Source organism: Triticum aestivum, chromosome 7A, assembly GCF_018294505.1.
Source record: "Triticum aestivum cultivar Chinese Spring chromosome 7A, IWGSC CS RefSeq v2.1, whole genome shotgun sequence".
Taxonomy (NCBI): domain Eukaryota; kingdom Viridiplantae; phylum Streptophyta; class Magnoliopsida; order Poales; family Poaceae; genus Triticum; species Triticum aestivum.
In genome coordinates this window covers 697,317,525-697,340,952 of record NC_057812.1, presented here as the reverse complement: position 1 = coordinate 697,340,952, position 23,428 = coordinate 697,317,525, and the positions used below count along the sequence as shown (strand labels likewise).

Genomic DNA, 23,428 nt, shown 5'->3' with positions numbered 1-23,428 from the left:
CCAGTCTCGATCCGCATAAAACAATAGATACTTTCGGAGATACCTGTAGTGCACCTTTATAGTCACCCAGTTACGTTGTGACGTTTGATACACCCAAAGCACTCCTACGGTATCCAGGAGTTACACGCTCTCATGGTCGAAGGAAGAGATACTTGACATTGGCAAAGCTCTAGCAAATGAACTACACGATCTTTTGTGCTAGTCTTAGGATTGGGTCTTGTCCATCACATCATTCTCCTATTGATGTGATCCCGTTATCAACGACATCCAATGTCCATAGCCAGGAAACCATGACTATCTGTTGATCACAACGAGCTAGTCAACTAGAGGCTCACTAGGGACATATTGTGGTCTATGTATTCACACGTGTATTACGATTTCCGGATAATACAGTTATAGCATGAATAAAAGACAATTATCATGAACAAGGAAATATAATAATAATACTTTTATTATTGCCTCTAGGGCATATTTCCAACAGTCTCGGGAGAAGGTCTATTCCTTCGTTGACCGTGAGAGCTTGTCATAGGCTAAGTTGGGACACCCCTGCAGGGATTTGAACTTTCGAAAGCCGTGCCCGCGGTTATGGGCAGATGGGAATTTGTTAATGTCCGGTTGTAGATAACTTGAACCTTAACTCATTTAAAATGCATCAACCGCGTGTGTAACCGTGATGGTCTTTTTCTGGCGGTGTCCGGGAAGTGAACACGGTGTTGGAGCTATGCTTGACTTAGGTTGTTTTAGGATCAATTCTTGATCATACTTTCTTGAACGCGCTTTGCCTTCTCTTCTCGCTCTCATTTGCGTATGTTAGCCACCATATATGCTAGTCGCTTGCTGCAGCTCCACCTCATACCTTTACCTTACCCATAAGCTTAAATAGTCTTGATCGCGAGCGTGCGAGATTGCTGAGTCCCCGTGACTCACAGATACTTCCAAAACCAGCTTGCAGGTGCCGATGAGTCCGTGCCGATGACGCAACCAAGCTCAGGAGGAGCTCGATGAAGATCTTGTCCTTTGTGTTGTCTCATTCTAGTTGATCACTAGTGGAGCCCAGTTGGGGTCGATCGGGGACCTTGTCGCATTTGGGGTTCTTCTTTTATTTTGGTTCCGTAGTCGGACCTTAATTGTATTTGGATGTTGTAATGCTTTATTCATGTAATTGTGTGAAGTGGCGATTGTAAGCCAACTATGTATCTCTTTCCCTTATGTATTACATGGGTTGTGTGAAGATTACCTCACTTGCGACATTGCTTTCAATGCGGTTATGCCTCTAAGTCGTGCTTCGACACGTGGGAGATATAGCCGCATTGAGGGTGTTACAGGAGCGCCCGTAACCAAGCCCCGGGGATGTAGCCATATCGGTGAACCTCGTTAACAAATCTCGGTGTCGTGCTCGTGTGGTTGCTTGGTCCTCGGATGATCGACGGTAGCCTCAGACTTATTATAACACCGTATGTGCTCATATGCTGAGGTATCGGTATGAGATGCATACCATATTTATCATGTTTACTATTTACTCGTGGATTAGATTAGTTGAAAAATGCTAATATTTCCAACATGCTGTATAATTGATCCGGCTGTTGATTAGCGTACTCTTGAATGCTCGAAATTAACAGGTAATGTTCTAAACGCTCTTATATTTCTCTATGAGGGAGTACTATATTATATATATATATATAGGACACCTAGGTGCCTGGGCACCTAGATGCCCGTTATAGTAAGTGAACGGTACATAACCCAAAAAATGATACACCATTTTTTAATACACGTAAAATATTTTGAGACATACTCGTAAATGATATTAGAGATATACCCAAAAATAGTACAATTTACATATACGGCAGATATTGATTAGGTATATGAAAAAGTTAGTACGTGACTAGGTATATGATTTTTATAGGTATATAAATTAGTACGTGACTAGGTATATGAATTAGTACGCGACTAGGTATATGATTTTTATAGATATATAAATTAGTACGTGACTAGGTATATGATTTTTATAGATATACAAATTAGTACGTGATGAAATATATGAGTTTTTATAAGTACATGAATTAGTACGTGAATTTTTATAGGTATATGAATTAGTACGTGACAAGGTATGTACAAAAAAAGTATAACCATCAATTAAATATGCGTAGCATGCATGAACCATTAATTGCTGATTTTCTTTTTCTTATTTAATGAGGGTATTAAGTGTCCAGATCAAGCAATAATTCTTTCCTAATTAAAGAGCCAAAGTTTAACCAATTTGTTCTAGTACTAATACAATTGCACACATCTTAATGTAATCCGACGGTTTCTAGGCAAGGTGCCTGGGCACCTAGGTGTCCCAAATGGCCATCCTATATATATATATATATATATATATATATATAGTTTGCAATGGATGGGTGTGAATTAGCCCTGTGCGTTCGGTTTATTCGGTTTACATGGTTTGGTTTATACGGTTTTTCGGTATGTACGGTATTAATACTTCGGTAAATACGGTATGAAATTAAAATACGGTTCGGTTTCGGTATATACCAAATTATTTCGGTATGGTTTCGGTATATACCATAAAAACCAAAGTTGACGCGAATTTGAAAATGACATAATAATAGTTTGCAAATTTATGACTCAAAACACATTCTATTTTACACAAATAGTATATGACTATATATATAAGTATATATGCATGCATTGATTCATCTGTTGATGGTTATGGACGTGCTTAGCATTTTAAAAAGAGAAAAATGACAATGTTACAAGAAAAATGTTGGTGCTTAATAGTGAATTTGACTCATGTACAAGAAAAATGACAACTTGTACGGTTGTTCATCTTAAGAAATATAAATTATCTTTTACTTCGGTTTATTCGGTTAACCATTTGGTTTTTCGGTATATACCATAAAAACCAAAGTTCAAATCGGTATGAAAAGTTCATACCATACCGAAACCAGAAACCATAAAAACAAAAAAATCGGTTCGGTTCGGTTTATTTTCGGTATGGTTTTTCGATTCGGTTTTAAAATGCACAGAGTGAGTGTGAATCACGTTCTCAGTTTCAGATGCGTCGATGTTAAAAACTGAAACAAACAGTTTACTGAACTTTGTTCTGGTCTCCATTTGAATCGACGAACTCTGGTGGGAAGTTCAGGATTCTGATCACAGTTAAAATGTGACCTGGACAAGTAGTGTAATCCAATGCTGAGTCACATCGATTAATGATTATTATTGAATGGCTTTAAGGGCCAACTGGTGTGGTATATCTTTTTAGTACAGAGTGCATTCAGACAGTTTTGAGAAAAATGTTTATTATCTTTGTCTTTAGAGCATTTGCAATAGATAATATAAAATACATCATCAAATTGTGCTTCAAGTAAAATTTACATCACAAAAAAATTAATTTTTACATCACAAAAACCTCCGACTCCAATAGATGATGTAAAATAGAGCACTAGTGCCCCAATAGGTGATATAAAATGGGGCACTGTACAACAACCGCTCCACAATTTCATGCATATTTGAACCAAATAGCATCAAAATCATCTCAAATAAATCCTAAATCATCTCAAAATAAATCCTAAATCATCTCAAATAAATACTAAATAATATCAAAATCATCTCAAACAAACCATCATCAAATATTCAAAGATGGTAACCGCGCCGGTCACAGAGACCTCTCCTCCGCCTCGTTGATGCGTGCCGGTAGGGGGCTGACCGTAATTTCGGCGAGGCGGTGCCGGCAACACCGACTGAAGCAGCGGCCGCTCGGCTCGGTCACGGCGGTTGCGCACCTGCCCGCGATAGCTCCGACGGCCACGAGCTCCGGTAGCCATTACGGGCTTGGGCGCTCCGGCGAACAGCCGAATCGGTCCAAACTCTAATAAGGCGGATCAAATTCAGCGCGGCGGCAAGACCTCTGGCGGTCGTCCGAGGTGACGGGAGTGAGACGGAAGGGTTGTGACTGGCCCAGGGGAGGATGGACGAGTGGTGGACGCAGCCTTGTCGGCCAAAATCGGCGACGGCGGTGGTCGATTAGAGGAGCGGGTGCGCGGCGGGAATGTTCCACGCGGCAGTTGGGGTTGCACGTGTTTTGTTGAGAGGCCTACATCACGAATAAAACTCAAGTAAAAAAGTTTACATCTACATCATATGTTGGAGCATCATTTTTGTGCCTTGGTGATGTAAAAATATGTTATTTACTTATTTTTACATCTATATCATCTATTGGAGATGCTCTTATTTACTAGTGTCGATGTATTTTGAGATTCAATTTTAACCAGCAAAACGTGCTTTGTGTGCTACAAAATAATACTACCATTCAGTCCATATTTAGAAGTTGTTTCTATTTTTATATATGTATGACATGGGATTTGTATTTAACGTCCAGATCGACGGAGCAAAGGAACACGTGAAATAAAGATGCTCAGCAGTTCCAACTTCCTTACAGAAAGAACAAATAGGATTACTAAACCAGTTTCGTTTGCGCAAGTTATCTCGGGTAAGGATTGCATTTTGAAATAATTGTCACAAGAAGATTTTAATCTTCAAGGGAACACTGGCTTTCCAAATCCACTTATTATTGGGCCCTGAAAAAAATCTTTTTTCAGCCATTCGTAAACCGCCTTAATAGTTAATACCCGTTAAAGCCCATGAAACTTTATCGGAGAGCCTGTGAAACTTTATTAGGAGAACCATTAAACCCATTAAGGTGTGGTATTACCTCGGATTTTTTTTAAGGTGCGGTAGAATGGTGGCCAAGCAACTACGTCACATGGCGTATGTTGGTTGGTCACGGTGAGAAAGGTTTTTTAAATGTCAGTGAGAATTTTTTTTAAGAAAAGTTTTTTAGGTCTTCATTTTTTCTTTTTGAGATGGATGTGATGTTCACATGACGCGAGTTTTTTTTTAATTTTGAGACAAAGATAAGGTGCGTACGGCTTCCTCTCAAACGGTCCACGATGATGGCCTCCAACCACTAGTTAAGAACTAAACTGTTTGCCCTAGCAACAATACTAGACCAACAGTCACTGAAATCCCCAAACAACCACCTACAAAAAGTGGGAGCACAGCCCGATGCTACAAACGCACCCAAGATACATTTGTTCACGCAACATGTACGCCCTCCACCTTATCACGCTCCACCACCAGTGAAGAGTCCGCCGTTACCTTGCCGCCGGCCACCATCTCGATCTCGGCTTGGGGCGCCCGCATCGTGCCACTGTCCTCCAAGAACTCTTTCTTGTATTTGTACCGCATCGCCACCCACACGAAGAGCGCCATGTTGGCCACGGAGAGCACCAGCAGGAACACGTAGTAGTAGTCGAGGTGTGAGTCGTTGAGGTTGTCGCCGATCCAGCTCTTGCCGACGCTCGCCCTGGTGGTCCGGTCCACGAGCGTCACGAGCAAGCTGTTGAGGAAGTTCCCGACGCCGAGTCCGCTGGTGTAGAAGGTGGTTCCGAGGCTCTGCATCCCCTCCGGCGACTGGTCGTAGAAGAACTCGAGGACGCCGATGGTGTTGAACACGTCGCCGACGCCCAGGAGCACGTACTGCGGCAGCATCCAGAAGACGCTCATCGGCACCGTGTCGTGGGGGCCGTGGATGGAGCGCTCCCGGATCACGCGCATGCGCCTGACCTCGACAAGGCAGGCGCAGGCCACGACTAGAGCCTGCAGCATGCAGCCGACGCCGAGGCGCTGAAGGAGGGTGATGCCGCGCGGGTCGCCGGTGCGCCGCCGGAGGAGCGGCACCAGCACGCGGTCGTAGATCGGGATCGAGATCAGCATGGAGATGGTGATGAAGCTGCCGAGGGACGCGGCCGGGATGCGGACCGCCCCGAGGGAGCGGTCCAGGGTGGTCCCTTGCTTCACGAAGAGGGTGTTCACCTGCGCCGGGATGGTGCAGGGCACCAGAGTAACCAGCCATACCACCATCATTCCGGCTATGAGCTTCACCTCCTCGACCTCGGTCACGGTGCATGGCGCATGCCTCGCCGTCTCACTGTCTGACACCATGGCCGCCTTGTCCAAGAACCTGAAATTTTCCCGCGTGTGGAGTAGAAGCCGCTTCCCGTTCCCTCTCCCGGCAGCAGCCGTGTCATGCTCGTTCAGCTCCCCGGTGAGCTGACAACCTCGGTTCGAATAGGCTGCCCGGAGCACCTTGCCGATCAGTCTTGCCGGGCCTGCCGCCGTGCTCCGTCTGACAGGCTTGTGCCGGTAGAACGGCATGCCCACATAGAACAGCACAAGAGACAGGGCAAGGCCGACCGTTGGAATCGCGTACCCGACGGCCCAGCCGACCTCCTCCTGCACGTAAACGAGGACGAGCATGGCGACGAGGCCGCCGGTGAAGGTGCTGAACGTCCACCAGTTGAAGAAGGAAGCCTTGATCTCACGCTCCCGCGCGTCGAAATCATCGAACTGGTCCGCGCCGAACGTCGAGACGTTGGGCTTGGTCCCGCCCGCGCCGATGGCCACTGTGTAAAGCGCCGCGTAGAAGAAGGCCACCTGCTGCCGGGTCGCCGGGGCGCAGTCACCGTCCGCCGTGCAGTGCGGGTGCAGTGGCTTCAGGGAGACGGCCAGGCTTATCATAACCATGCCCTGCAACAAAATTATACGTACGTGCTACACATGATGTCCTGATCTATGAATTGGACTGGGCTGAAGATGAGATGATTTTGTGGCTGGAGTTACTGACCGCGAGGTATATGAGCGAGGCTACGGTGAAAGTCCAGAAGCGGCCGAGGAAGGCGTCGGCGACGTAGGCTCCGGCGATGGGCGTCATCCACACCGCCCCCGTCCAGTTGTTGACGCTGCGCACCGACGACACCGTCTCCTGCCGCATCTGCGTCGTCAGGTACACCACCAGGTTCGACGCCACCCCGTAGAACGCCATCCGCTCGAACGCCTCGTACCCTGCGCGCGTGCGTTCACCAGGAAGTCAGATCGGTCGAGGGAAGGTCTCCGGCCGGCGGACGGACTCCGGCGTGCATGTATGGGTAGCAGCTTCGTACCTAGTAAAAAGGAGCACGCCTTCCACCGGCCGGTCCGGGAGGCGATGATCGGTTGGCCGCGGAGGTTGACGGAGCCATCCTTGGTGAACTCCATTGGTTGTCGATCGAGCGACGTAAAGTTTTTCGTGGTGTGTCGAAATCGGCTTGGCTGGAGCAAAATAATTTAGTTTATGTACAGATAGAGAGTGGCGGGTCGCTACTTGGTACTAGTTGCTACGGATGAAATGCACCTAGTCACAAACCTTGGTGGCGGGGTCTAGCCGTATCCTCTTGCTTTGACAGTGCAAATTACTTTTGACTTAAAAAACATTAACAAAATTCCAACGCCAAGACATATGGCGGTAGCATAGACAAGTTCAGCGCCGGAAAGACTGACGTTAAGCAAAAGGATTGGCCTCCTTTGGTTCATAGGGTAGGGAAATCATAGGAATAGGAAAGTCATAGGAAATGAGATGACATGCATCTCAAATCCTATAAATAGGAATAGAAAAGAAGATGCCCTTTAATTTACTTCATAGGATTTTTTCCATTGAGTCTAGCCTAATGTTTATTTTCCTATAAAATATGGAGGATAGGAAGAATTCCTCCATAGGAATAGGATTCCATTCCTACAAACCAAATGGCTCTGAAGAAATTTTTCCTATAAAAATCCTATCCTATGAAATTCCTACAAAAATCCTCCAAACCAAAGGATTTTCAAAAAATGGTCCATTTTGTCAATTTCGAGTTTCGACGTGGCTCCATATTACAGCCCATATGCAACGTTGGTGGGACAAGAGGCGCGATCATGCGTTCACCAAGCGTGCATCCGCATCAGCTGTTTTTTTTAACAAAAGAGGGTTCCCCCTCCGATTTCATTTAGAGAAACCAAAGTCGTTTTAGGCTAAACATGAAGTGTTGCTCCGCTGTTTGCGTTTGGCCCCTGTTGGTTCCACGTCATGGGTTTCAACGGAGCAACACACCCTGGCGGTGGAGGACCGAGTTCCTTCATGACTGGTGCTACGCCGTAGTCCTCAAGCACAACTACTGGAGCTGGGTTTTACCAGTCGTCTAATCACTAGGATAGGCTCCATCAAAGACGTGATGTCCAGCCAACCCGCTGAATTAGAAGTGTGCTATAACCTTTCTTCCACTAATTTGGATTTAGGTGAAATGTTTTGTACATGCAAATTCAATATGGCATTAGTGTCAATATGTCTTGATTAAAGACTCTAGCCAACACACTATTCATAAAAAATAGTTATATCAATCCCGTGTCTAAGGATTTGCTGAAGCCTAAACATGAAGGGTTGAAATATGTTGACGACCTTTCTTCATGAGTTTGGACCTTGTATGAATTGGCTATTGTGTGTAATTTAACATGTTACCAGAGCCATCTCGAGTTCAGGACCCAGGTAGGTTCATTGCCAATAATGTCATGCGTGAGTGCTGATTCTTATCCAAGTCCTTTTCACACAAAGCGGGTGACATTATTTTGTAGATGATCAAAGTGGTGAAAAAAAACCAACCAGGATAGGTACGGTGTAGCCAAGTCTTGTGGCGACAAGTGTTACTTCGAGGCTGGTACCAAAGAGAAAATTACCGGATGTCTTAATGTAACAGCATAAGATCACACATATTTTTCATCATGTTACCCGTTGTATCAAATATGAAAATTACCGTGCCGAGCTTGAGTAAACCCCTGGATACTTGCAAGTTGTAACATACATCTTATAGTATGTATAGCATGTTTTTTTTTGGCTAAAAGGATCAGATCTATTATAAAAGTTCATCGGAAGTACAAAGTATTTCAAATATAATAAAAATTATATCGAGATTCCGAAACCATCGGACAACCACTACAGCCGCCAAAACGAGTTGCCAACGCGCCACTGTCGTCGCTCCCCGAGCCGGCTTGACCTTGTATGACAATCAAGAGTCTTCGTACACGTGTGGCTAAGGACCAGCGCCCTGGAGCCGTTGTCATCACCGTTGAATCCTTGTATATCTGAAGCGGACCAAATCTTGCCACATGGTAAGTGATCCTACCCTCATCGCCCCAAAGAGACGACGGGAATATACGTCTGAGCTCCGTTGACTACGTCCAAATGGACAAATTTGAGGAGGACCGGAGCATGAAAGACTAACTCGAATAAGAAGGCGGCCATCCACCCGAGTGCTGCACCTGCGAGGACTAAAAAAACCTAACCTAAAACGATAATCTGAGCGGAGGCACCGGAATTCCCCTCCCTGCCACCGGCCACTAGAGTGGCAGGCAAAGGGAAGGTGAATCCATGGACTCACCAGTGGAGCCTGGAGGAAAGAGTTTGTCCTACCCTTCTAGGGTTAGGGGAGGAAGACGAGAGGAAGTCTAGTATGTTGTTCTGAAACTACCTAGTTAGACGAGCATCGCCATATTCGGACAAGTGCGCCATGTGCAAATGCTATTCATTAGGCTAGATCGTTGGTTTCATTCAGTATTGTTCGTGTGAGCTTCTAAGGGGCTGTTCGGCATCGCTCCACTCCACAACTCCCGGAGTGGAGTTGGCGGAACTGTACGTCAAAATGATGGAGTTGCCATTTACCCGCTCCGCAGATTCTGGAAGCGGATCATTACCGAACATGGCTTAAATGTCTTCTTTTCATTAAAATACCATTTGTTGTGGAAACAGGAGAATGTACAAAGTATCATATCATGTTGCGTGAGTGCTGATTCTGGTCAAATCTTTATGTAACCAAAGTAGGTCATTTTTATTCTCAGACAAAAGAAAGTAGGTCAGTTTTAGTTTGAGAGAATCAAAAGTGGGTAATGAATTATGACTTGTTGAGGGGAGCACGTTGTTTCTTATGGTTGGAGAGTTGAGTAGAGTCATCCACATGAAGCAGATCTTGTTGCCATGTGTCGTTAACTCATGATGGAATCCAATTATTATGCGGATATGCATTATGTGCCTCATCTTATAACTTGTACATTTACAAAGTTCATGCGTGCAGTGCACTATGAGATGCTTATATATATATATATATATATATATATATATATATATATATATATATATATATATATATATATATATATATATATATATATATATATATATATATATATACTATTCATCACCCAGACTGCAGAATAAGTTATTCTTCATCCGAGGTAATTTTATGATCATTTCATAATTAAATTACATTTCGAATTCAAATAGTTACATTCCTATTGATTCACTACGTAAAATTTGATATAAGAAAATAAAAATATAGGTCATAAGACAAGAAAATTTAAAGTTTATGTGTATTTTAGACTATGTTTTTATGTTTGTAATTTTACATAACATAAAATATTTTTTACGGCGATTATATATTTTCTTACGGTCCCTTTTTGCGTCGAAAATAAGACAAAACTTACGGAACATAAAATTACGGTGCATTGATGGTAAAATAGAGGGAGAGTGAAGAATAACTATTCCTCATCCAAGGTGATGAATAGCGCGACCCAGGGTGATATTCGTCACCCAGGGTGATGAATTGTTATTCCTCACCGTAGCCAGATGGTGCGCTACCGCAAACCAACCAGCCTCCGGTAATCACTTACACGAGACGTAAGATTACTTCCCCACTAGCTAGCTAACGTATTACCTCTCCACTAGCTAACGTAGAAACAGTGCATGAGTTGTAAGATTACCTCACCAGTCCCCACCACTCTAGCCAACTTAAGATTACAGAGGCATTTTTGCAAAACTTGAACGTACAGGAATTCCAATGTTTTGTTTTTTGAGATTGCCAATGTTTTCTAATTTGCTGATAATTACATGTAATAAATGGCATAAACAGTACCACCATAGTTTCTTTCCCATGCATCATAGTCATGGACTAATGTAGTGGTAATGCGTAGATTCCTTCCTATATATTATTACAAAACATTTGTAGTCATAGAAGAACTGCATGCTTGCTTGATAAATTCAGTGTAATACTCGCTCTGTACCACAATACTTCCTCCGTCTTAAAATAAGTGACTCAAGTTTGTACTAAATTTAGGACGGAGGGAGTACTTGTTGCTGGGGAACTTGTACTGGTTTTCCTCAACGACAAGCATTTCGGTATAAAGGTAACGGCTTTGCCTTTTCTCTACTAAGAGACATATACAACTTGCTCTTTTAAGAAAGATCCAGAACTAAAACAATGCCACTGGTTGCAAAGAAAGGGAAGAGCATATAACAAAGGGAACAATAAGTATAGTCATTGACTGAGAGCATCCACTATATCAGATGACGCTTATAGGTGTACTTATACAATTATACCTACCAGGTTTAATAGTATATCAAGGGAACTTGCAAAAATGTCTCCACAGGACCACATGGTTCAGAATTTGTCAATCAGATAATTTACAGGCATCAAGCACAACCTTCATTACTTCCGAGACTACTTTTGATCTGTTGGACGACGAATGAAAGGCAAAATGGTGTTGCATAACAAAACATCATACGAAACCAGCGCCTTGCACTCACTGTCTTTTTGAGACGACTGCCACCACCAATTCCTAAAAGCACAAGATAAACTTAAATAAATCTGGAGCCCATAAACTGTCTTTGTAAACAATGGGCTATCAACAGCAGACTGGATAATCATTTAATGGACAAGCACACAAATAATCACTAAAATAGTAAATCACCTGAGGAATACACATCTTACAAGTAATTAATCATATTTTAAAGGGTAGCTCTGAGAGACATGTAAATAGGTTAAAGATGAACAAGATCAATGCCTTACGGCAATAATAATCTGAAGCAAAAAATATGACATGGACCTTCCCTATGGGATTAATTGTTATGCGGTAAACATAAGTCATGTTTTTTATGTTTGTTTACAGAATGTGCCAAAAGAGGTGCTACATATTCAAGCTCCAATATAGAGTAGGAACCCACAAATCTGATTGCTTATATTAGTAATAAATGCCACAAAACAGGATTCTGGAAAAACTACGGTCAGGGACTATTTTCAAAACTAACTAGCGAATGAAATTTTGAGCCTGCATCTTCCTTTATCCCAGATTTCTCCTAAAGTGTATCACTGCTGTTGCAGCAATTCCCACTCAGGCATTAACACAAACACCCCGCATGGAAGAAATACCAAGTGCCGAGACAGAAAGAATGAGATCCGAAGGTATGCCAAAATACATGCTAAGTCTGCAAGCTAAAACAGATAGAATTTTTGTTTCAGTAAATGTGCCAAATTTTATGTACTATTATATTTTGGTAGCAACAATGAGCATGATAAGAAAAGAAAAATTGAGAACTCATCACATGAGGGATGAGAAATTATTCATTGGCAACACACAGAAGGTGAGCCAATTTTTTTGCATATCAATTTTGTACTTTCATTAGTATTTATTGAAGTACATAGTACTTGTATACAGAGCATACAAGATAAAATATCCATTCACCTATTTAGTCAATAAGTGCAAGATCAACTAGGATGGAGTAAAAAAAAATGGTTAATACATGACTGCTGGTAAATAGAAACGAACAGTCAAACCATGGTTACAGCTATGATGAACTAGCATAGAATATATGGCATGTAAACCCAGGAAAGTACATAAACGAGTGTGCATACCATGAGAACAAGTTATAGACTCCAATTGCAACGGTTGGCATCTGCTTGGAAATGTAGTTCCCCTTGCTTCTTCTCCTTCTCGTGGCGATACCTTCAAAAATAATATATGAGACAGTCAACTGAAATCAAAATAAACAACTAGGCATCTGATTAAACAAGTAGGATTTTAGTATCAATTTCATAATTCTTGAAGAAGAAAAGGCAGCATTGATAGAAATTGCATAGAAAAGAGCAACTGCAAATAAAGCAAGCCCGTAGTTTGTATGGACGACTAGCAGGCCTTTCTGCGATGAAAAACAGTACTAGACCACAAAACCTGAAACAAAAATCTGTAGCACAACCAACTAAAAAAAAGATCGCTGGACTCAGGCTCAAGATCACCCCATGCGTCAAGCACATGAAGACAAAGAGAACTACCTCCCTCACACACAATGATGAGAAAAAGCTAGTAGGAAAAAGATGAATGGGTGAATGAACCTCGAACAATTTGTCATGAGTATGTGTTGTAAAAACGCATGGGCGGCCTACTTTGTAAGCAAACAAGACCAGCATTATAAGAATATAATTAATGTGTACTATTCTTGTTGCCTGCAATATGAAGCCTCCACTTGTTATTTTCATAATACCATCACATAAACAAGATTTTGATTGATCCAACCAAGAACAAAAACTTGAGCTCCTACAACTGAATCTACCTACATCAGATCATTCACATTGAGTTTAAGTCCATCACAGAATCATAGAATCTAACCCAGTATTAACCCACCATAACAAAAATTGGACTGGTTCAGACAATTCAATGCAAGAAAGAAAAAATTGACGCAATTGGGGATACTCACAATCAAGACTGCTTACAGTCACAAAGATGGGTCACAATTCTCTACCTATTTTAAAAACAGGGTCACATGTTGAGGAAATTGGACCGAAATCAAAATCTCTCTAACCTTGGGAGGCATATGAAGTTCAGGTAACTTGGATCTGGAGATAGGGGATCTCGTTGCAGGTGGCTGGTGGTACTCACGTACGAGTGGCAATCATCAAGTACAAGCAGCCTGCTGGTGGAGAGTGATGTGACGGAGCGATGGCCCTACTCGATTCCTGCTGGAGCCAAGGTTGCAGGTGTGCGAGCCGTTCCTCTCCCTCCGCCTGCCGTGTAGCCTACCGTTGACTAGGCCACCAAGTGTTGCACGCCACCAAGGCCACCCACCACGCCGCGAATCCTCCCGCAGCCGAATCAACTCGCCGTGAAACCGTCGCGATGTTGATCGAAGCAGCCGCTCGCATTCAGCCATGGGGAGAGAGAAGGTTCTCCGAGGAAGATCGGGGCGAGAGCTGTGGGATGTGGGAATTAGGAACGAACCATCGGTATAATTTTATTTTTGACTGAAAATAAAAATTATGTTGGACAGGCACGGAAGTGTGTACGTGGCTTGCCTTTCGGCAAGGGGAGGAGTAAACTCCAGTGGGTTGTGGCGTGGTTCGTCCGACCGGGGTGAAGAATTACTAATTCTTCGCCCTGGGCCCCAAATAGACTTTATATAAGGGTCGCGCTATTCGTCACCCTGGTTGAGGAATAGTTATTCTTCAGCCCCCTCTATTTTACCATCAATGCACCGTAATTTTACATTCCGTAAGTTTTGTCTTATTTCCGACGTAAAAAAAGACCGTAAGAAAATATATAATCACCGTAAAAAATATTTTATGTTATGTAAAATTACAAACGTAAAAACATAGTCTAAAATAGACATAAACTACAATTTTTCTTGTCTTATGACCTGTATTTTTATTTTCGTATGTCAAATTTTATGTAGTGAATCAATATGAATGTAACTATTTGAATTCTAAACGTAATTTAATTATGAAATGATCGTAAGATTACCTCGAGTGAAGAATAACTTATTCTGCACCCTGTATGATGAATAGTAACACTATAGGGTCATGCTATTCATCACCCTGGGCGAGGAAGAGTTATTCTTCATCCCCCTCTATTTTACCATCAATGCTCCGTATTTTTACGTTCCGTAAGTTTTATCTTATTTCCGACGTAAAAAGAGACCGTAAGAAAATATATAATCGTTGTAAAAAATATTTTATGTTATGTAAAATTACAAACGTCAAAACATAATGTAAAATACACATAAAGTGCAAATTTTCTTGTCTTATGACTTATATTTTTATTTTCTTATGCCAAATTTTACATAATGAATCTATAGGGATGTAACTATTTAAATTGCAAACGTAATTTAATTACGAAATAATCGTAAGATTACCTCGGGTGAAGAATAACTTATTTTGCATCCTGGGTGATGAATAGTACTCCCTCCGTCCGCGAATAAGTGTACATCTAGCTTTTGTCTTAAGTTAACGTGTTAAAATTTCGACCAACTTTCTAAGGAAAAGTAAAAGCATTTATAGCACTAAATTAATATCACTAGATCCGTTTTGAAATGTACTTTCATAATATACCAATTTGATATCATATGTATTACTATTATTTCTATAAAGTTGGTCAAAATTTTAAAATTTTGATTAAGACCAAAAACTATATATACACTTATTCGCGGACGGAGGGAGTAACACTATATATATATATATGTATGTATATATATATATATATATATATATATATATATATATATATATATATATATATATACATATATATATATATACTCGATCCTACGTATGATATAGCATAAAAGGTGCTACGACACCTACAAATTTAGATCATAGACGTGACCTCACTGAATTTTGCTTTCAAAAAGAACCAAAACTGTGCAAATAGGAGGGCGCGCTCATCCGATATTCCAACCGCGACGGCTATGGGTTCGAGTACCAATGAGGAAAAGATAACGTGTCGCTTCTTTTTTTTTTTGATGTGATAACGTGTCGCTTCTTAAAACGTGTGTGTCCCGTGGAGTAAACACAAAGACTGAAGAAAGCTAGTGGCGGGTAGTACATGACATGGAAAAGGGGGAAGAAGATTGAAATTATAACGGGCCGCCACGCGTGTTTCCTTCCATGCATCAACATCATCGTGCGTGCCGGTGCTTTCTGCGGCCATCGTCAGGCCGATGATGCAAGCGGTGCCTGACATCCGTCGCTCCTTGAATTCAACTTCTTCATACCCACTTGTACTTTCTTTTCAGCATAAGAAGAGACTACCTTTCCGATTTCTCTACTACTACTTAAAAAGAATGTAAAGTTTCATGTTTTATTTTATTACCCAACATACATTCGTCCAACATTCTTCGTATGATAATCAAACATGTTAATTTACTTATCTTTGGAATCAATTTCACTCTAATTTACTTTCCAAATTTCTTGTGAATTATTTTCATTATCCCAAAATAAGTGTCTCAACTTTATACCAACTTTAGTACAAAGTTGTATTAAACTTAAGACATTTATTTTGAGACGAAGGGAGTATAAGATAAATCACCGCCATAATTTGATAAACATTTATTTCTGTAATCACATTAACATGAGTAGGTAAATCACAAACTAACGTATTGGACTATTTATATCTGTTGCAATGCATGGGTATTATCTCTGTCTATTAAAGAAACCTTTTGGTTAGACCTAAGAACAAACTACAACATAAAATAAAAGGAGAAAGTGACCCACTTGTAGTTGTACTAGCACGATGCTCCGCCGGCGACCGGAGAGCACGACTCGTACAGTGTCCGCGAGCGCATCCATACGACCATTTAAAGCTACTGCATCATCGGGTGCAAGTGCAACAGCTAGAAACCTTTTGTAAAGCCAAGGGATCTCGGGTTTTAAAAGTTCCGAGCTAGAGCGGAACCATGCTGGTCACGCAAGCGCTGGGGCGGAGCACGGGGCCGGTGAACATGGCGCGGCGCTTGATGAGTAGCCGCGCGTGGTCCCTGTCGTCGCCGGCCTCCCCGCAGCCACGCTACCGGAGCATCATCACCGTGCTGAGCATCGACGGCGGCGGCGTCCGTGGGATCATCCCCGGCACCATCCTTGCTTTACTCGAAGAGAAGCTCCAGGTTACTAATAACTAAGTTCTCCATATGATTTTTTTTCTTGAAACGGAGTTCTCCATATAATTTAGGCAATCATGCTGCTTGCACTTGCACGCATCCATCGGTATATATATATGGTGTGTTTGAGCAGTTGTCGTGGCTGCGTGCGTAGGAGCTCGATGGGCCGGACGCAAGGATCGCGGACTACTTCGACGTGGTCGCAGGGACGAGCACCGGAGGCCTGGTGGCCGCCATGCTCAACGCGCCCAACCCCAAGGGCCGCCCGCTCTTTGCCGCCAAGGACGTCAACAAGTTTTACCTCGAGCACTGCCCGAATATCTTCCCTGCCATCTGGTGAGGAGATGATTACTGTATGCATACTTTTAAATAGCGCGCTGTCACGCAGAAATACAAACTAGTGCTCGCGGTGCTATAGCATTTGGAGGAGCATCATGCTAATCTATTTAGCGTCATTTCACATCATTTGTCATGCTATAGTGTCAACTTATCGCGCATACTCCGGTCGCTATTCGCCCTTCTATTTAAAAGTTGAACTACTACTCTGTGAACACATATAAGACGGCTTATATTTGTTTACACAGGGAGTATATGACTAGCTGCCTCGTGCAACTACGCTCAATGAAAGTACTCATGAGCTATTTACAATCTGTTTTGCAGCAAAGGGCCTATGGTTTGGCTCAGGAGCATGATGGGGCCCAAGCGGTCGTGAAGGAGCTGCTCGGCGACACGCGAGTCCATCAGACCCTCAAGAACATTGTCATTCCCACTTTTGACATCAAGCTCCTCCAGCCTACCATCTTTTCAACCTACGATGTACGTACGTAGAAGAACACAAACAAATCCATAGTGGCATGTCATTCAAATTGAATTATTTTGGTTGCCATTGTTTTTACATAACTAATAAAGTATGATTGTGTACATCAAGCGATGCAGTGACCGAAGGTTTATCTGTCTTTCAAAGTAAAAATATAAAATTAATAACATATATATGAAACGAAATTTGTACAGGCCATGAGAGATGTCTCCAAGAATGCTCTTCTGTCGGACGTCTGCATTAGCACGTCCGCCACGCCGACCTATCTCCCCGGCCACCATTTCGAGACCAAGGACAAAGACGGCAAGACCCGGGCCTTCAACCTAATCGACGGAGGCGTCGTGGCTAACAATCCGGTAACTCGTGAGCACTAACACGACAAGCCAGCTTGATATGAGCTTGCTAACATAATTATGATATGTACTAGCTAACTCCTGTGATGCTGATGTGCGCCTCACTAACTTATATGGACTTGCATGCGCAGACGCTGTTGGCGATGACCCACATAAGCAAGCAGATCCTGCTGGGAAACCTGGACTTCTTCCCCAACAAGCCTGCGGGTTACGGCAAGTTCATGATCCTTTCGCTGGGCACCGGCACCGCTAAGATCGTAGAGAAGTTTGACGCAATTGAGTGCGGCAAGTGGGCCCTTCTCGGGTGGCTCTACAAGAGAGGTGCCACGCCGATCATTGATAGCTTCAGCGAGGCTAGTGTCGACCTCGTTGACATCCAAGCATCCGTGCTCTTTCAGACCCTGCACTGCAACAAGTGCTATCTCCGGATCCAGTACAACGAGCTCACCAGCGAAATGGCCTCCGTTGACGTGTCCACATCGAAGAACCTCAACGGGCTTGTTGGCGTTGGCAAAGCGCTGCTAAAGGGACAGGTGTGCAAGATGAACGTCGAGACAGGCACGAATGAGCCCGATCTAAAGAGGGGCGCCAACGAGGAGGAACTAGTCCATTTTGCCCGTATGTTGTCGGAAGAGCGCGACACTCGGAAGGTGGGCTACAAACATGGATAGTATGAATATTTGCTTCTGTCTGTATTTGATGACCCTTGCATGTTGGATATCTATGTGGCTTTCGAGATTTGTTCAGATGGTTATTGTCTAATGTGGAATTATTCATATAATTAACTTGACAAAAAAAAGGTGGAATATTACTCAAGAAAATAATACTCGTGGTTTTGAGGACGGTTGTGCTTTTCAGAGCAGTACATGGCGGAAACAAACGCTCCTGAAATTCTTTTGGACACTTTAGGAACAAACGCTCCTGAAATTTTTGAAATTTTTGGAAACCGGATTTTCTGGCCCCTACCAGAAACAAAATATTATTGTTTATTTTGAAACAAATAGGTTGATTCGGCCCGGATTTTAGTCATGCTTTTGTGTGAGCTTGCGACTATGATAAGACTCATGCCAGAGTTGAGCTTGTGATACCAATACCCTCTATTCAACTGCCTTTTTGGTGATGCTACTTACAATATCCAACTGCCTTTTTTGTGGTGCCACTCACAATGTTGAGACTAGACTATAGAGACCTATTTGTGGACTCAATTTCCGTGTGTTTGATTATTTCACTGTTTCCGAAAAAACATGTAACACCAAGCAACTTAACTAACCATGATAAAATGTGTTGGTTTTGAGTCTATGTACTAGTTTCTAGCACACACAATTGAATTGTGCATGTGAGATCATTTCCATTCTAATCACGTGGGTTAACAGCCTGTAGAGCTGATCTTGCAAAACAAAACCAAGTCTTTGGCCCTATACTGCTATGAAAGTACACATACTTACATATAAAATACTCAATTTGCATGTGTTTATTCTGTATTGTATTCCAGCATAACCATCCTAGGCACCTTGAGTACTACTTACGATTCCGCCTTCTTTTCCTCGAGTTAATAATATGAAGAATTCCACATTACATATGTTAATAATATGAATAATGCCACATTGGACAATAACTATATGAAGAAATGCTGAAAGCCATATAAATATCCAACAGGCATACATACAGCATCAAATTCAAACAAGGGCAAATATTCAAACTATCCACCAAGTTCGTTGGCCAACTTCTGAAATCTGGCTTTGCGCTCTTCCGATAGCATGCGTGCGAAACGGGCCAGTTCCTCCTTGTTAGTGCCCCTCTTTAGATTGGGCTCGTTCTTGCCAGTCTCGACGTTCACCATGCACACCTACCTCTTTAGCAGCACCTCGCCAACAGCAATGAGCCCGTTGAGGTGCTTTGATGTGGACACATCAACGGAGGCCATGTCGCCGGTAAGCTTGTCCTCCTGGATCCGGAGGTAATGCTTGTTGCAGTGTAGTGCTTGAAAGAGCACAGACGCCTGGATGTCGACAAGGTCGGCACTGGCCTCGCTGAAGCTGTCAATGATCGGCGTGGCACCCCTCTTGTAGAGCCACCCGAGAAGGCCCCACTTACTGCACTCGGCTACGTCAAACTTCTCTTCCATCTTGGCGGTGCCGGTGCCCAGCGAAAGCATCATGAACTTGCCGTAGTCCGCAGGCTTGATAGGGAAGTAGTCCGGGTTTCCCATCAGGATCTGCTTGCTTACATGGGTCATTGCCAGCAGCGTTTGCGCATGCACGTCCATGTAAGTTAGTGAGGCGCACATCAGCATCACATAAGTCAACTAGTACAGATCATATAAGCCTAATTTAGCTTTAGCAAGACGCCATCAAGGTTAGCACGAGTTACCGGATTGTTAGCAACGACGCCTCCATCGATGAGGTTGAAAGCCCGGGTCTTGCCATCTTTGTCTCCTTGGTCTCGAAATGGTGGCCAGGGAGGTAGGTCGGTGCTGCGGACGTGCTGATACAGACATCCGACAGAAGAGCATTCTTGGAGACATCCCTCATGGCCTATAAAGATTTCCTTATTACTCTAGGTTTCCTTCCTTGTAGTTCAACTCTATTGCATGAAACAACTTGTTCCTCTTTACATGGATGCACATGAATCTTTTTTCTGCTCTTCTACGCACGTACGTCATAGGTGGAGAAGATTGTAGGCTGGTGGAGCTTCATATCGAAGGTGGGGATGACGATGTTCTTGAGCGTCTGATCGACTCGCGTGTCGCCAAGCAGTTCCTTGACGACCTTGTGCAGGTGCTGGCCGTTGTACTTGGGCCCCATCATGCTCTTGAGCCAGCCCAGAGGTCCTTTGCTGCACGACAGAGAGTACATAGTTCATGAGTACTCTCGTTTAAGATTTGATTCCACGAATGTAATCCTTACTAGACGGCAGGGAAGATATTCGGGCAGTGTTCGAGGTAGAACGTGTTGACATCCTTGGCGGCGAAGAGTGGGCGGCCTTGGGCGTTGGGCGCGGTGAGGCCCCCCATGCTCGTCCCGGCGACCACGTCGAAGTAGTCCGCGATCCTCGCGTCTGGCCCATCAAGCTCCTAGGCACACCCAAGAATTCATTTGCCGATTTGTGCCGATGGTGGATACGTGGAAGTGCAAGCAGGATGGTTGCCTAAATTATATGGAAAACTTAATTAGAAAAGGTGTGATGGCACCCGGGAGTCCCGGCACCCCATTATCAGCCCCGTCCAGTAGTGCTGAGATTCGTGCTGAGGTCTGACTAGGATCAGACCATTTACAGCAAGAGCCAGCTTTGTCAGATCATTTCCCTCGTCTAATTGCGTTGGACTGGTCAGTGGCTATAAGCGATAGGCACCTAGTATCTGTGACTAGCCTGTACCCGACAGGTATGAGGAGGTCACTGTTTTTGCCATGTGACCGGCCATGCCTTCGTACAAGTGTGGTGTGAGGAGGCAGGGGCATGCACTGCAATTTAATTTTGCTACAGACGGAGCTAATGCAGTAAAGAAGTGTTGTCAAATCAATCCATGTCAGCTGTATGGCCTTTGAACGGTGGGAAAAGGGCATTCCTGGCAGTGGTAAGATGAGTCTGTTTAATGCCATTGGCCCATTGCTAGCTATGAGTCTGCCGTCAAAGTGGTCAGACAAAGTTTCAATTGTACTTCCTCCGTTTCATAATATAGTGCCTATGAATTTTTTGAGAAGTCAAACTTTACAAATTTTGATCAAGTTTATAGAGAAAAATATTTATATTTATAATACCAAAAATATATAATGTGAAACTACATCTTATAATGAATCTAGTGATATATGTTTCGCACTCTATATGTAAATATTTTTCTCCACAAACTTGATCAAAGTTTGTGAGGTTTAACTTTTAAAAAAATCTATACATTATGGAACGAAGGAGTAAGAATTACACCCTCTTAATCGTGCAGTCAACCTCGCTATGTCGATCGACAAGACAAATCAATCGGCCCGACCGGGAAGTGACAGGTGCAGTGGAATCTGCTATAGTGCCTACGAGGCCCAGCTCCCGCTGTTACTTGTTACTGTTTCAGTAAGTCTGCTAAACAAAAAGTGCGTGGCACATATCTCCAGGACTCCTGTTCTGCATTGACGATGGCGATAAAAGGGTGCCGGGACAACCGGGTCCTAAAAGGCCTGTCTCTACTTAGTCATCTGGAGCTTTTCTTCGAGGAAAGCAAGGATGGTGCCAGGGATGACCCCATGGACGCCGCCACCGTCGATGCTGAGCACGGTGATGATGCTCCCGTAGCGCGGCTGCGGGGTGGCGGGCGATGTCAGCAACCACGCGCGGCTGCTCAGCCCACGCCGCGGCACGTTCACTGGCCCGGTGCTTTGTCCCGGCGCTTGCATGATCGGCATGGTCCCGCTCTACCTCCGACCTAGGAAGACCGGATATCCCTTGGCTTTACAAAAGGTTTCTAGATGTTGCACCTGCAGCCCGGATGGTGCAGTGGCTTTAAATGGTTGGATGGATGCGGTCACGCCTCACGGAGTTGTTCATCAAAAGGAAAAAGGCTCACGGACATCGTATGACTCGTGCTCTCCGGTCGCCGGCGAAAATCAGTGCAAGTGGTTCAGTGTGACTGAAGAGGTTGAATTCAAGGAGAGAGGGTCGGGCGGGCACCGTGCGCGTCATCGACCTGATGATGGCAGCGCAGGAAAGCACCGTGCACGCGCGGTGATGCATGGAAAAAAATGTTAGATGTAAAACAAGAGAGACAAGAGACAGAGATGTAAAAGTGAACAATTATTCTCATTGATGATGGGATTACACACATATATATAGCCCCCGAAGGGATGTGTCCAAAGGGACATGAGGCAACCGTCTTTGTCAGGAAAAGCAGGGATTAATAGGATTAATTATTATTTTTTGCGGGCAATTAATAGGATTAATTAAATCCTAGCACTCCTCCTAATCCATGCTTTTTAGTGTAAGTATTATCATCTTGAAAACTCCTCTAAAACCCTGTGGGAAAAAGTGAGGATATATGTGTTTGATATGTTGCTAAAACTCCGACAAACCTAGTGGAAAAATAAGGAGAAAATTATGCAACATATAATGATTATTGTCTCTTTCAACTCAATATATGAAAACTCATAGAATCAAGAGGACAATAAATATGTCGTATATACTTTCCTAAAAACCCCGGTGGGGAAAATGGAAAGTATGACATATAATCTTGTGTTGATAACTTGATATTACCTCACTAAATGTTTTTATAAGAACATGTATAGTGATTTCATGAAGGGAAAAAGAGTGTAATATGATGCATTGAGGAGGAACAATTCAGGAAGATACACCCCCTGGTTCTTGCAAAACTAGAAGCCGTTACATACCAATTCCATGAACATATTTCTGGAACAAAGAAGTTGGTAGGGACTTCGTGAGGAAATCAGTCACATGATTTGACTTGCAAGATATGCAATATAGTGATATTGCTTATTATATAACCATGAGGCCTGTTTTGAAGACTCTCATGGGATGGCTACCACACCTAACAGGAACACAAAGCTTGTCTATGATTTGACATACTAGGGATCTGATTGGTGTATCCAATGATATTGGTTTCCAGATTTCTCTGAAAATGAAAGATTAGGACAAGATATTTGATCCATTGGAGATATCGAAAGA

General features: G+C 43.2%; 1 protein-coding gene and 2 pseudogenes across 1 annotated transcript; 1 reads left to right on the top strand and 2 right to left on the bottom strand.

The window, feature by feature from the left end:
* Positions 1-5,097: 5,097 nt before the first annotated feature.
* On the bottom strand, positions 5,098-6,901 carry LOC123147727 (protein NRT1/ PTR FAMILY 5.1). The gene is made up of 2 exons (XM_044567025.1): positions 6,689-6,901; positions 5,098-6,591 (listed from the first exon to the last, which is right to left on the bottom strand). Exons 1-2 carry the CDS (start codon positions 6,884-6,886, stop codon positions 5,098-5,100), a joined length of 1,692 nt encoding a protein of 563 aa, XP_044422960.1. The 5' UTR covers positions 6,887-6,901.
* Positions 6,902-16,399: 9,498 nt separating this feature from the next.
* Positions 16,400-18,441, top strand: LOC123153765 (patatin-like protein 2; annotated as a pseudogene).
* Positions 18,442-19,469: 1,028 nt separating this feature from the next.
* LOC123153764 (patatin-like protein 2) lies at positions 19,470-22,155 on the bottom strand (annotated as a pseudogene).
* Between the last annotated feature and the right edge of the window lie 1,273 nt (positions 22,156-23,428).

What these genes read in the sequence shown, in the direction of transcription:
- LOC123147727 (XM_044567025.1), bottom strand. Translation starts at nt 6,886, where the DNA reads ATGGCGTTCTACGGGGTGGCGTCGAACCTGGTGGTGTACCTGACGACG. An exon ending in CCTCGCTCATATACCTCGCG is followed by an intron (nt 6,592 to 6,688) that starts GTCAGTAACTCC and finishes ATTTTGTTGCAG; the next exon opens with GGCATGGTTATGATAAGCCT.